Below are 14,325 nucleotides of genomic sequence, written 5' to 3'. Positions count from 1 at the left end.
CATGCTGGGAGTCTACAAAACAATTGCATGCATTGACAAAGAGTTCACAGAAATGAGATAAAATGCTTTTGGAAAAATCTAGTTTGTCTAGCATTTTGAAAGAATTTCTAGAATTTCTAGAACAACAAATTCATTTAGTCATGTGTTCCAGTGTCTTAATTTTGAAGTTCTTTTTGTTTGATTTGGTGACTACTGCTCCCCCCCACCGTGTGGCAAGGTGACGGGCAGGTCTAGGCTGCAGGGGCCCCTGGGGCCTTTCCATTTTCCTTGTGGGTCCCCACAGCCTCCTTACACATGCTTTCCCCAGGGCGATGCTCATACCTGAAATTCACACTTCAGCTGTTACGGTTTCCTGCCATGAAGAGTCACCATTAGAATTAAAGGCAAATCATATTTTGTCAGTCTGTTTTACCCAGTGAGGCAGAAAATTCGTTTTGTACACTAGTATTTGTAAACAATTATTTCTCCTCCCTCAAGATGCGTTCATGTAACCTTAGTCTTGAGTGTGTTCCTTCACAATGTGATTGTTCACAATGGCGGAGCCAAGGAGGTGGTTTTTTAGCTGGCAGCAGTGTTGCATTCAGACTCCTGAAACCTAGGTCTGAGCCCTAGTTGGACAATTAATTTTCTGAGCCTCAGTTTTCCCATGTCTAGAACAAGGCCAGTAATCCCTGCCTTATAGGGATCTTTCAAGTGTGGAATGCGATGATGGATTAAACGCAGTTTGTATATGAAGTAAAATGCAGACATAAAGTATGAAGGCCCGGGGTTCGTGAGCAGGATGTACTCAGCCAAAGTTGATGGTTTTCTTTTATTTTTGGTTATAAAGACAAAGACCCGAGTAGTCTTAGAACTGCCGAGCAGAAAGAAAAATGGAGTGATGGCAAGACCCATGGCTGGAAGGTGGTGATCTCCACGCACACCAGTGGACAGGCTAGATGGAACCAAGCTGGCAGCTCAGGTCAGAAGGCAGGATTCAGAGTGATGAGTGTCCAGGGTACAGAAAAATGGACAGGAAGGAGCCCGGGGCAGGGTAGGGGAGGAGAGGTGCAAACCCAGGGCCAGATCAGAGCATTTCTTCAGCCCAGGTCTGGTAGGCCAAAGAGCTTGCTAGTCTTGACTCTAGGACTAGTTCAACAACCTTGGTTTTCTTTGTTCAGGCTTCTAGTAGACTAGAAGTCTACTGTAATAGAGTAGGGGTCTCCAAATGTTTTTTGTAAAAATCACATATCCTTTCTGATGTCACATTTTTTCATTTGTACTACAGCCATAGATTGTGTGTGTTATATAACACATTTTGCCAATATAGATTTAAAAATGAGATAAAAAACTTAAAGCAAATGAAAGGTGTGAAGATTTCTTCTTGTGCGTCAGCGACGCTTCGATTATTGCTTTAACCAGCGGGGCTGGGGGCCTCTTGGGGAGGGGCAGTTCCTGTCCTGTGTCCTCAGGGTTTCTAGGGGCCAGCCCCAGAGCCTAGCTTCTGCCAGCCAGAGAGGCAGGGGACCAGCAGGGCTCATTTGTAACCACCCCCCCAAGGAGACACAGGACTGTGGTCTCTTGACTGTGGCCCGGGTAATACCTGCCACTCCTTCCCTTGTCGCACACTGGCTGAGTCCAGAGAGCTGAGAGGCCACAGCTGTGTGTGGTGCCCACGCGCGAGGCTCCGTGGCAGCACCTTGAGAAGACTTCAGGATTCTGATACACTTACTGGCAAGGGCAGTAACAGACCAGCTTTGGTATCTGAGTTCCTTTATTATTAACGTCTCTTCACAGCATCTGAGGTACTGTCTGGTGCAGAGAGAAAACATCTTAAGTCTTACCTCAACGCTGGTCTACTTTTCCAGTACCTAACATGTAACACGTTATTAGTGGCAACAGTGCAAGGTAGGATAGTAAATTAGACTGATGGTTATCGTACAGATAAGTGTCTAAAACACAGACATTTTATAGATACCATTATCCTAATAATAACAACAGTAACATCAGCTAATATTGATTGAGGTAAGCACTTTACATGTGTTCTCTCATTTAATCTCCACAACAGCCCTGTCAATGTAGAGCCTATTAATCCATTTAACAGATACTTGAGTGCCTCTTGGTGATGGAGCTGTGAGGATACATTGTACAAGAAGACAGACCAGGTCCTGAGCTCATGCAGCTTACAGTGTAGTGGGGAGCCACACATGCCCCCAGGGGACCACACATAGCAGAATCATAATTGTGGTGAGTAACCAAGGTCCTGTGTTAGCAGTAGGATGGGATGGTTCCAGAAGGAAGGGACGTTTGAGCTCAGAGAGAAGTTGGAGGAGGTGGGGATGGCAACCTTTGATAGGAAAATGTCAGTGCTCCTGGACAGCGGTTTGTGCATCATTTTCTGTCCCATGTGGCTGTTTAGGTGGACTTGTTCTTGGCCCAGGTCAATCATAAAACATCTAGAGGGCAGACTCTGCCTAATTCCTTCTGTTGTCTTTCATTGCACCTAGCACAAACTAGGTCCCAATAAATGTGGTTTGGCATGAATTGGTATGTGAACAGATGGCCAAAAGATGTGTAAGACATTACACCTTCCCTGTAGTGTGTTTGGGATGTCAGTCAACAAACATTCCTTGGCTTTTTCTTGTGTGCACATCATCTTTGTGTGTGTGTGTGTGTGCGTGTGCATGCGTGTACACAGAACTCTTCTAGGGGCTTCAAGATTAGGAAATAAAACCAGACTTCGCCCTTGCTCTTTAAGGAGCTTGGAATCCATAGAACTCCTGAAATAGAGCACCTGGGACTTGGAGGCAGGCTGAGCAAGCAAGCACATACCTTGTGCAGCTCCTTCTGCCCCCGACGCGACCCGCCCAAATGTCCCGGGTCAGGTCAGGCTTCCCAAGAAGAACGTGCTGCCCTGCTTGGGGGGGCAGGTTGTGGGGAGGGTATGTGAGAGGAAATCCAGCTCAGCATTAGTAAAGAGCCCAGGCTGCAGAGAAATACAGCTGCTGGAGAGGAAATTTGCTCATGTGTCCTTTGTTGGGGGGTGAGGGTGGGGGGATGGGCGGAGTCTAATGGCATAGCAGCTTGTGATTTGGCTAAGTATCTTGCGGTGTATGAGTTTTCTGTCTTCACAACCTGCCTTACTTCTCAGGTAATATTCTGTTTGTAGTAAAAAAACTGAGTATCTCCAAGCACTGACAGTGGAAGAGTTTGCGGGAGAACCACAGTTTCCTCCGGCCATGGCTGTGTCCCGCAGGGGTCTGCAGACATAATACCCTTAATAATAGCAACACATATTTTTGCAGGATTTACCTATTCACCCCGCCCCCACTCCCTATCATAGCCCTGCTGGCTGTATGAAAAACAGGAATTTTTGTAACAAGCCCTGCACAGCAAACCTTTTCCTGTTTGGAAAAAAAATTTTTTTTAATTGTTGGCAAAGTTAGAAGACAGCTCTGTTACTCAAAGAGTGACCTGAAATGTCCTCTTAGAAAAATATGGAGCATGATGTTTTGATAAGTAGGGTATTGCTGTGGACCCGACCCCTACCACCCTTTTGGAGAGGGGGGGTAAGTCTAAGTGGTGAGTTAGTGTATGTCCCACCTGGCTTAGTGAACGCTTCTTGAACTTTCTAAAGATTTCATCATTACATATTCTGCAGTCTCATTAAAAATGTCCCCTAATATCTAATTATGAGTGTTACAGAGCTGCACCACCCTCTCCACCAGCCAGTGCGGACAACCAGGAAGCCATTATCTAGGAGGATCTTCCCCCCTTTATCATTAACTAAATGTGACAGGGACAGGAGTCAAGCTTCCTTTCCTCTAGAGATTTCATCGTGGCTTATCTATGTGTCTATTGTGTTCCAAGAACAAGATAGTCAAGATGGAATATTGTGCAAACGGCCAGACTTTCAGCCTATAGAACATGTCGCAGGGTCAGAGCGCTCGGCCCCTTTCCAGGTCCTCCCCAGGGACAGGCCTGCCTCTTTAAGGACAGATTTAGAACCTGCTTTGCTGGTGTTGATGGGCCCAGGAGATGAGGCTGTGGTTCTTGGAGCATACATAGGTGTGTGTTTAAGACCTTTCCGTGGGGTTTGGAGAATCTTACGGAAATGAAATAGGCCATTAGAAAAATGTAGTACTTGGCCTCTTTTAGGGATTCTTGTGTGTACTTAAAGTCCTCCTCAAAGCTTTTCTTGAGTTGGGGTTAGATCAATAGATGGGAAGGAAGAGGAAAGTCTAGGGAACAAAAGAAACCTTCATGCCATCCACTTGGACACCTGCACAGCATCTAGCCCGGAAGGCCCATTCAGAGCCGAATCTGACCTGCCCGCGCTGTGTGCCCTGGCAGAAGGGTTTGTCACGTTGCTCCTCTGTTGCAATCCTTGGGTGGAATGTAGTACAGAGGGTCAGAGGGCATTTTGAAATACGGATTTCTCAGCCCTGGCTATCCGGCCTGACTTGACTCGGACTATCCCATCTCCTTTTAGACAGTGAGATTTTTTTCCCCGCATGTTTGTAATCTCTTTTTTAATAAGAAAGAACCTGAATTCATGGTTTGTGTTGAAGCCCGGGCCTTGTCTGTGCAAAGGCTTTTTCTGGCGCAGCGATTGGCACTCAAGCATCTGCATCCCACGTTGATGGCATGAGGATGTGGGCACTGTGGCTGCATCCCTGGGTGACCACAAATCCAGCCAGGGCCTGTTTGTGGTCAGGGTGAGGGGCCCCAGAGGTCCAGGGGGCTCAGTCTGCTAAGCCTTGTCCCCAGTTGGCAGAGGAAGCCAGGGGAAGCTTGGGAGACATGCACAGGAGCCTGTTCCCAGGGGTCTAGGACATCCAGAATCCTGCTCCTGGACTTGGCCTCAGGGCCCTGATGACAGAGGCTGCTGAATGAGCAGGTAGTGGGAGTCTGCTGTGTGCCTTGTTCTAGATGGGGAACAAAAAGCTACAAGACAAGGGCCCTCCTTTGGAGCCCATTTTTGCTTTTCCATATGTCCCCAGAGGCTCTCCAGATGCTGGTGATCCCATATGTGTCCATTAGGGGAGTTGGATTGGGGCTTCCTTATTTGCAGCCTGGCTTTGCTGCTTCTGCTGGAGCTTGAGACTCTCTTTGGCCTCCTTCACTGTATATTGGGAGTTGTGGGTTTGTGTTTGCAATCCCTCTGAGCTGCTGCCCACACCCCAGTGAATGGGAGGTAGGAGGAGGGGAGCAGGGCTCAAAATGGCAATATCCTCGTGCCCTCAAAGTTGGGATCTAGGCCCTACTTCTTGGGAACTGCTTGCCATGTGCCAGGCACCACTGAACATTTTATAAACTCTGTCTCCCTCTAATAGCCCTAAATGGGTCTATTATTTATCTCTGTTTTATAGATAAGGAAACTTAAGGCACCTAGGGGCCAAGCAGTTTCCCAAAGTTAAGTTGATTTTCTTTACTAATTGTGTTGGAAATACACATGGCACAGTTTAGTTGTGGAACAACTGTACTGAGCGACTGAAGCCTGGAGCTCTTTGTATTGCCACCCCTCTCCCCCGGGTCTTTTTGGATAGAGCATGACCTCCCTCCGATGCAGTGACCTGGAGTTAGTTGGCACATACCGCTGGTTATTTGTGGGAGGAGGGGTTGGTGAACAGCACTTGGATCTAAATTTTCTCTTTTTCGGCAGTTCAACTTTCTAAAATAAGAAATATGACCCTGTTTGCCGTATATTCACCTATATTAGCCTAATGGACTTGAAAGGTAGAAAGGAATCTAGGTCTTACTGTTTTTCAGGCTTTTAATTCTTGACTAAGAATATATCCTGCTTCACTTCTTTCTTTTCCATAATCACGTGGGCCCAGTAATCTAAAACTTCTCACTTGTGTAAATGGCATATGTTCAATCTGAAGAGAATTGGCAGTAGTTTTAGGGGTGATAGAATGGAAACGGTTTTTGCTATTTACGTAGCATTGTAGCTAAGCAAAAATTTAAGTGGTTTTAAAGTGAGTTCCTGTGATTTCCTGTAAAATACAGCTATGTAAAAGAAGGTGTCTATAATAATGCTTATTTAATTTTGTCCCCTCATTACATCAAGATACAGACACTGGGTTTGTCTTGGTTTGTTTTGAGAGCGTGAGTGGGGGAGGGGCAGGAGAGAGAAGAATCTGAAGCAGGCTCCATGCCCAGTTCGGAGCCCAGCATGGAGCTGGATGTGGGTCCTAACGTGGGGCTCGATCTCCTGAACCGTGAGATGGTGACCTGAGCCAAAATCAAGAGTCGGACACTCATCCGATTGAGCCACTCAGGCACTCCTACAGACGCCTGTTTTTAAGATAAGATACTATTTCTCTTGTACTGGTTTGGAGCTCTTTTATAGTGGAGTTCAGAACCCTTCTGGTGGTATAGGTTGAAATCTGTACCACAAACTTTAAAAGATGTGTACTTGTCTTCCATTAACATATATCTATACTGAACAGTAAGTACTCCAACGGGAGAAGTACTTATTTCTAACATGATGTTTTGCTTTCCAGAATTCAATTCGCCATAATCTGTCCCTACACAGCAAGTTCATTCGTGTGCAGAATGAAGGAACTGGAAAAAGTTCTTGGTGGATGCTCAATCCAGAGGGAGGCAAGAGTGGCAAATCCCCTCGGAGAAGAGCTGCGTCCATGGACAACAACAGTAAATTTGCTAAGAGCCGGGGCCGAGCTGCTAAGAAAAAAGCATCCCTGCAGTCTGGCCAGGAGGGTGCCGGGGACAGCCCAGGATCTCAGTTTTCTAAATGGCCTGCGAGCCCTGGCTCTCACAGCAATGATGACTTTGATAACTGGAGTACATTTCGCCCTCGAACTAGCTCAAATGCTAGTACTATTAGTGGGAGACTTTCTCCCATTATGACCGAACAGGACGATCTCGGAGATGGGGATGTGCATTCTCTGGTGTACCCACCATCTGCTGCAAAGATGGCTTCTACGCTACCCAGTCTGTCTGAGATAAGCAATCCTGAAAATATGGAAAATCTTTTGGATAATCTCAACCTTCTGTCATCACCAACGCCATTAACTGTTTCAACCCAGTCTTCACCTGGCACCATGATGCAGCAGACACCATGCTACTCATTTGCACCTCCAAACACCAGTCTGAATTCACCCAGCCCAAACTACCAAAAATACACATATGGCCAGTCCAGCATGAGCCCTTTGCCCCAGATGCCTATGCAAACACTTCAGGACAACAAATCGAGCTATGGAGGTATGAATCAGTATAACTGTGCACCAGGACTCTTGAAGGAGTTGCTTACTTCTGACTCTCCTCCCCACAATGACATCATGACAGCAGTTGATCCTGGGATCGCCCAACCCAACAGCCGGGTCCTTGGTCAGAATGTGTTGATGGGCCCTAATTCGGTCATGTCAACCTATGGCAGCCAGGCATCTCATAACAAAATGATGAACCCCAGCTCCCACACCCACCCTGGACATACCCAGCCAACATCCGCAGTTAATGGGCGTGCCTTGCCCCACGCGGTCAACACCATGCCCCACACCTCGGGTATGAACCGCTTGGCCCCCGTGAAGACAGCTTTACAAGTGCCTCTGTCCCACACCATGCAGATGAACGCGCTGGGGGCCTACTCCTCGGTGAGCAGCTGCAATGGCTATGGCAGGATGGGCCTTCTCCACCAGGAGAAGCTCCCAAGTGACTTGGATGGCATGTTGATTGAGCGCTTGGACTGCGACATGGAGTCCATCATTCGGAACGATCTTATGGATGGAGATACGTTGGATTTTAACTTTGACAATGTGTTGCCCAACCAAAGCTTCCCGCACAGCGTCAAGACGACGACACATAGCTGGGTGTCAGGCTAAGAGTGAGTTAGTGAACAGGTAAGATCACCCCCGTGTCAAAAGACCTTCTGAAGCCAGGACTTAAAAGAGAGGAACACGGTAACTTGCCACATATCTTCCATGGTTGGGACTTTTCCTGATGTCAGCTGGCTGTTCCTTGCAGAGAGGCATCTTTTATCATTCTTTCTTTGCCCTTTTTTCAGCTTATAATTTTTTTTTCTTTGAGCTTAAGCATAAGGAATTTTCCTCTGACTGCTTTAAAGATTTCTTTTGACAGTTAGATGGCTGCATCTTTTTAGTAACTCTTCAATAAATGAATACGTTTGATACAAATCAAATGCTGCAGGTTTTTTTTTATAAGTGGAATTTTCCCCATTGAAAGATTTCAGAGCTGTTTGAGAAAGCTCTAGTTTCTCCCATTCCCCCCCCCCCCCCAAGTATGTCTGTCACTCTAATACGTTAAATCAAATTGATTTTAATTCGGCTGTATTTTCATTGTGTGTTTTTTCTAGGCTACACTTAAAAGTACTTCAGACTGTCTGACAGCAGGAACTGAGAGAAGCAGTCCAAAGATGTCCTTCACCCCTCCTTTTCGTTTTCTTGATTAAAAAAAACAAAAAAAACACAAACAAAAAACGAATTTCTTTTTTCCTTTCGTCAGACTTGGCAGCGAAGACACTTTTCCTGTACAGGATGTTTGCCCGATGTTTGCAGGTTATGTGCCGCTGTAGATAAGGACTGTGCCATTGGAAATTTCATTACAATGAAGTGCCAAACTCACTACACCATATAATTGCAGAAAAGACATTCAGATCCTGGTGTGCTTTCAAGTTTTGTACATAAGCAGTAGCGACAGAACTGTATTTGTGTGTGTTTTTGTTGTTGTTGTTGTTGTTGTTGTTGTTGTTTTTTAAAAAATATCCATTTGGTCCAAGGAAAGTTTATACTCTTTTTGTAATACTGTGATGGTCTCATGTCTTTGATAAGTTAAACTTTTGTTTGTACCACCTGTGTTCTGCTGAACAGACGAACCACAGAGAACCAAGCTCTCCATCCTGCGCCTCCAAGGGACAGCTTTGGGCCTGTTCACATGGCCACTTCACATGAGAACCAATAGCCTGTTACCAATCTGCTGAATTAATGGACTTGTCAGACACCTTCGGGGGAAAAATTAGATTAAATGCCAGCCTTGTACAGGTCTTTTCTATTTTTTTGTTTGTTTATTTTGTTATTTGCAAATTTGTACAAACATTTAAATGGTTCTAATTTCCAGATAAATGATTTTTGATGTTATCGTTGGGACATTTTTGGAATAGATATTGAACTGTAATGTTTTCTTAAAACTAGAGTCTACTTTGTTACATAGTCTGCTTGTAAATTTGTGGAATCCCAGATATTTGAGGCAGCATCCATAATTTTCATTTTGTATTTCTAACTGGATTAGTACTAATTTTATACGTGTTTAACTGGTTTGTACACTTGGGGATGCTACTTGGTGTTGTTTCTGACTAATCTTAAAATCATTGTAATTAGTACTTGCATACTCCACGTTTCTGGCTCTGTTCTGGCAGGAGAGTGATGGTTAGTTATGGACATTTTGCGTTTCATGTTTAGGAGAACTTAGTAAGCTTTTATGTATGTGTTTTAAAGAAATTCCATCTGCTCCTATTATCCCGTGAACTAAGTGCACGGTGTTTCAGGGACTCCTGAGGGGCCTCGTGATGTTTGTAGATCAGAAAGGGAGACCCGAGTCTAAAACCATGCTCCTCTCTCAAACTGGGAGTTTGGATCAACTTAACCTTTTGGAGTTGAGCTTCGGCAAATGTTTTCCCTCCTATTTCTGTGCTCTTATTTTGGTCTAGGTGGAGGTTGGTTTGATAGCTCTGCCTTGAAGGATTATGTTAAGACTCACACTTCATTCCTCTCTCCCTTCTGTCCTGCAGATTACTTAGCACACTGTGGAAATTTAGGTGGAAGGAGGAAAATTTAAAATAGGACTTCAGTGATTTGCAGAATGCTTTGTGTCCCTGAGTGCAGATGGCTACCAAATGGACTAGAGCTTGTTTAAAAATTGGGGCAATTAATTTGAAAGCCAACAAACCAGCTGTAGGTTGTATATTTGAATTTATTGTAAAACCTCTTATGGTAAGTTAGAATTGGAGAATTTCCTTAGCCTTTAGCAACCTAAACTACAATGCTGCATCATTATGTTTTAATATTTTGCAATTACCTGTAACTGACAGACTAGGTTAATTGGCTTTGCATCCGTCAGTATTTTCAAGTCTTGTGGAATGCCCTAAGTCAGCACAATAAAAGGAGCAGGTGCACAAAAATGTTCCTCTTGCCTTCTTGAGAAGGCTCTGATTTCTTTCTGTGTACTTAGCCCAGATCACACTTGCTTTGTCTTGCATGTGAATTGCCGATCTGTTGGCTTGGTCTTTCCTACATGTTTAACGAGAACACAAGTGTTCCTGAAAGATTTCCTATAGGAGGCCAGCTCTGTTGTAAGCTTCCCACTGTGACTTCTACTGTCTTGAAAGTTCATTAAACAGCCACCTGTCCAACCATCCTTACTGCTAGCCACTCCAAAATATGTCTGGTTTTGGAAACCCTAGTTCCTCTAAGCAGTGCCTTCTGCATATGTAGTAGAACTTGTTGGTGCCAGAGTACTTGGGTTCTCTACTGTGTCCAGCTTCTTTCCTCCTCCTCCTATGCCATCACATGGTGAGCCTCAGAGCCCCTGTTTGTTCATTAAAGAGGCAACTCCAGCAGAAATCACTCTTAAAATCTTATTACATCCTAGAGTAACTTTTAAAAAGATGTTTCTTCCTCCTGAGTCTGTGTAAATACCTCTTTTTTTTTTTTTTCCTGCAGATTTTTGTGTTGAAATTCTCATGAATCTTGAGTATCTCTCTGGGGTACAGTGAAGTCCAGTGAAAGGCACCTTGTCTATTTTGAAAACAAACATTATGTGACCTCTGGTAATACTTTTTCTGTACGAATACTGACTTTCTTGAGTAATTAGTATATCAGTTATTGTACATGATTGCTTTGTGAAATGTGCAAATGATATCACCTATGCAGCCTTGTTTGATTTATTTCCTCTGGTTTGTACTGTTATTAAAAGCATATTGTATTATAGAGCTATTCTGATATTTTAAATATAAAGTATTGTTTCCGTAATATAGATGTATGGAATATATTTAGGTAATTAGATGTATTACTTGCAAAGTTCTGCTTCGACAAACTGACAAAGTCTAAATTAATTAGCAAATGTTGTATCCCAGTGGGCAGTAAATCAATGGAGCATACTGAGAAGAGGAGAAGGACACTTGAAATGGAAAAAAAAAAAGTTTTCCAAAGGTATACAATTTGGACACGTTCAACTGCTGGGTATATGTTACCAACACCTCCCTCCCTCCCCCCAGACTTACTTGAAACTCTCACACTCAGCTCTTACGAGTTCTTAATTTATAACTGACTTTTAAATGAGAAGTTTCTCTTGTGGTTTTGGTCTGGGAGTTAATTGTTCATTAAAAAAAGGCAGTGTGGTTTATGCAAACAAAACAGCCTCGCATTACTCCTGGCCTCCTCCTTGAGGGTGGTGTGCACGGCCTGGCAGTGTGGCCAGGCGTGGCCACCGGAGTCCTGTCGGGATGCGGTCACATCCCCCCCGCATTTCACTACTCGAGTTCAGTAACAGCACAGATTCCACGTTCCTGTTCCGATACTCTCTGAGAAGTGCCTGATGATGCTGATGTACTTACAGACACAAGAACAATCTTTGCTATTATTGTATAAAGCCATAAATGTACATAAATTCTGTTTCAATGGTTTGGCGTCTTTCTTTCCTAATTGTGCAGAACAAGCTCTTTATTAGTGTTTTGTTATTGTTTTTTAATGTTTACCTTAAGTTAAGCCTTGTCAGCCACAGTGCCATGGTTTCTTCAAATCTGGTATTTCCTTTGGGGGGCGGGGGTGGGTTGGGGAGGAAACAGTCCATCTGAGAGCGAAGTCCCGAGAGTTGAAGAACAAGTAAGATCCCTGATAAGGAACAACTCGGGAGTACCGCATCTTCGGAATGTCTGCGACGACATCCTGTGCAATAATTCCTAGGCATATTAAATCTCATGCCAGACGGACCATGCTAAAGGGAAAAACACTTGAAGGGCAAGTTAGGAGGGCACTGAGCACTAGCGGGTGTGCGGGGAGCAGTGGCTTTCCAGGGCCGTGCGCGTCCCTACCTCACACACCTTGCCGAAGGGGGAGGGAGGATTGTGTCCTCCTTTAAGTGGGCACAGATTGGAGGTTTATATGTTTTACTTTTCTTTTTTTCAGAAAGTGCCTGAGGAATGAGCTAGGATTAGATTAACATGGTTAAAATGCACTAAAAAAAATTTTTTTTAGCATGTATTTATTTTTTGAGAGACAGCATGAGCAGAAGAAAGGCAGAGAGAGAGAGGGAGTCACAGATTCCGAAGCAGGCATCCAGGCTCTGAGCTGTCAGCAGAGTCTGACACAGGGCTGGAACTCACAAAGCACAAGATCATGACCTGAGCCGAAGTTGGATGCTCAGCCAACTGAGCCACCCAGGCGCCCCTAAAACGCATTTTCAAACCAGGAAAAGCCCGGTCTCCTTGCTTCTGACTCAGTTACAAGGCAAGTGAATGAATGGGTTAGAGTAGCAACAAGGAAATAGGTTATTCTAATGTTTATCTGTTTAGACACCAGAAGGTCAGTCTAGCTTTTCAGGGTTTGTTTGTTTCCCCTTCCTTCCAGCAAATAGAACCCTTTCTTTAAAACACGTGATAGCCTAGAGCATAGAGCAGATAAAGAAAGGCATCTTCTCCCAGACCCTGGGGCTCATGCACCTAGCCCACGTGCAGAAAAATGCCCTGATTGTACCACCAGGACTCAAGCCGGCAGGCTCCTTTCATAGCCCTCCATACACATACACAGAATCGTGTATCTGATGTCACGTATCGGGACCAGTTCCCAAGGTTTAACATCACTTGATAAGAGGAAGCAACTCAGCAGGAAGATTTCGCAGACAGAATCCTGGGCTGGAGCTCAGTGCTTAACGTAAAAGGAGAAACTTCTTTGGTGGCATATAGGTCCTTGCTGTGACCAGGCCGCCGACACTAGAATCGGGATGTGTACCTAGGATTGTTTCTTGGCCACCGAGCCTGCCACACTGAGGGACTCTGCCCTAGCTCCCGTTTCTTCATGTTTGAGCAGACCCCTAACAGGTGCTGGCTAAACGTACACTGGTTGGTGTGGTTAGGTGGGTGGAGTACTGCTCTCAGACATGTATCTGCACTAAGTGGCAGTCTCTGAGTTAGACGCCATCGCATACACGTTGAACTTTTTATCATCTGTTAGTGCTCATTACAGGCCCATGAACCTGCAGCTGGGTTGGGCCATGACCTCTAAAAGGGGGTGTAGTCCTAGGTGTCCTTAGGTCAATTTTGCTATTTCATTATTGGTGTAAAAATGACACTGGTGATAACTTGTGTACACAGACTCGAGGATGTTTTCCGGTTACTTAAACTGGAAAACGAGTGACATTTCTGTGGGATGGAAAGGGAGGGAGGTATGTAAGCTGGTGGGAGTATAAGAAGGCCAAGGAGTCCCCTTGGTGTAGCGGGTGATGGATCAGGAAACCGGATGTGAAATGGGGACAGCTGAGGTGTGAGCCGAAGGTGTCTGGATGCTTTGACTAGAGGAACCTACAGAGTGGCACGGACATCCAGAAGTTCAAGAGAACTTTTAGTTACTGCAGGTGGCTGGGGGGAGGAGGCTTTCTTATGCGGACGCCTGGCTTTAGCAGTATGGCTGTGAGAGGGGGAAGCGCCACGCTGAGAGTATGTGGCTGTTACAGGAAGAAGGAAGGAAAGGAGATCAGGGCCAACTTTTCTCAGCTTGACTGGTGGCAGGAAAGTATCTGCTCCCCTACCCCTGCCTCCCTGCCTCCCAGTCTCCCATGGACTCAAAAGGCTAAATGCAATTTCTTGGCATCAGTACCTTTACCACGTTGGTGTCTTCGAAAAGTGCAAGAAGTTTGCACTGGAAACCACTGGTGGAAAGCAGGGATTTACCTCCTCCAGGAAGAGAGAGGGCAGCTTTGTGAGGGCTAAGTCACTCATTCTTTCCGTCTCATTCCCTCCGTGAACAACTGTTCAGAATTGCCATGAAACTTCAAAGTGGCAGATGGTAGCCTGGGAGCCGTGTTGGGTTTTTGTACTGCTAGAGTTGCTGCAAACATCCTTGGGACTGTAACCGTAGGGAAGTGGCTGGATGACCTTAGCGGAGATCGCTGCGTAGAATTGAGCTCACAGTGGCCCATTTTAAACCCAAGTTTTCTTTCCCTCTGATGTATTGGGATAGACAGGAGGTCCATTCTGCTTTTCAGTGCCTGGTTGCAGAACATGAGCAGAAGTGCCCATTGCTTGGTTCGTGCTGGTTTCAGGACACTTACGCCTGCAGAATGCGATCTGCTCTGATGTGTGGGCAGCGATTG

At 45.2% G+C, this 14,325-nt stretch overlaps 1 protein-coding gene across 1 annotated transcript in view; it reads left to right on the top strand.

Moving 5' to 3' along the window:
- The window catches only part of FOXO1 (forkhead box O1), a 97,362-nt gene extending 85,732 nt beyond the window's left edge, over nucleotides 1-11,630 (top strand). Inside the window, exons 2-3 of the mRNA XM_043577866.1 lie at nucleotides 6,489-7,844; nucleotides 8,318-11,630. Of these exons, the coding sequence (XP_043433801.1) occupies nucleotides 6,489-7,826 (1,338 nt within the window). The 3' untranslated portion in view covers nucleotides 7,827-7,844; nucleotides 8,318-11,630. The remainder of the gene's footprint in view (nucleotides 1-6,488; nucleotides 7,845-8,317) is intronic.
- Nucleotides 11,631-14,325: the final 2,695 nt, after the last annotated feature.

The sequence above is a fragment of the Prionailurus bengalensis genome, chromosome A1 (assembly GCF_016509475.1).
Source record: "Prionailurus bengalensis isolate Pbe53 chromosome A1, Fcat_Pben_1.1_paternal_pri, whole genome shotgun sequence".
Taxonomy (NCBI): Eukaryota; Metazoa; Chordata; class Mammalia; order Carnivora; family Felidae; genus Prionailurus; species Prionailurus bengalensis.
Note: the sequence above shows the minus strand (reverse complement) of the source record. Positions and strands in the feature narration are given on the sequence as shown.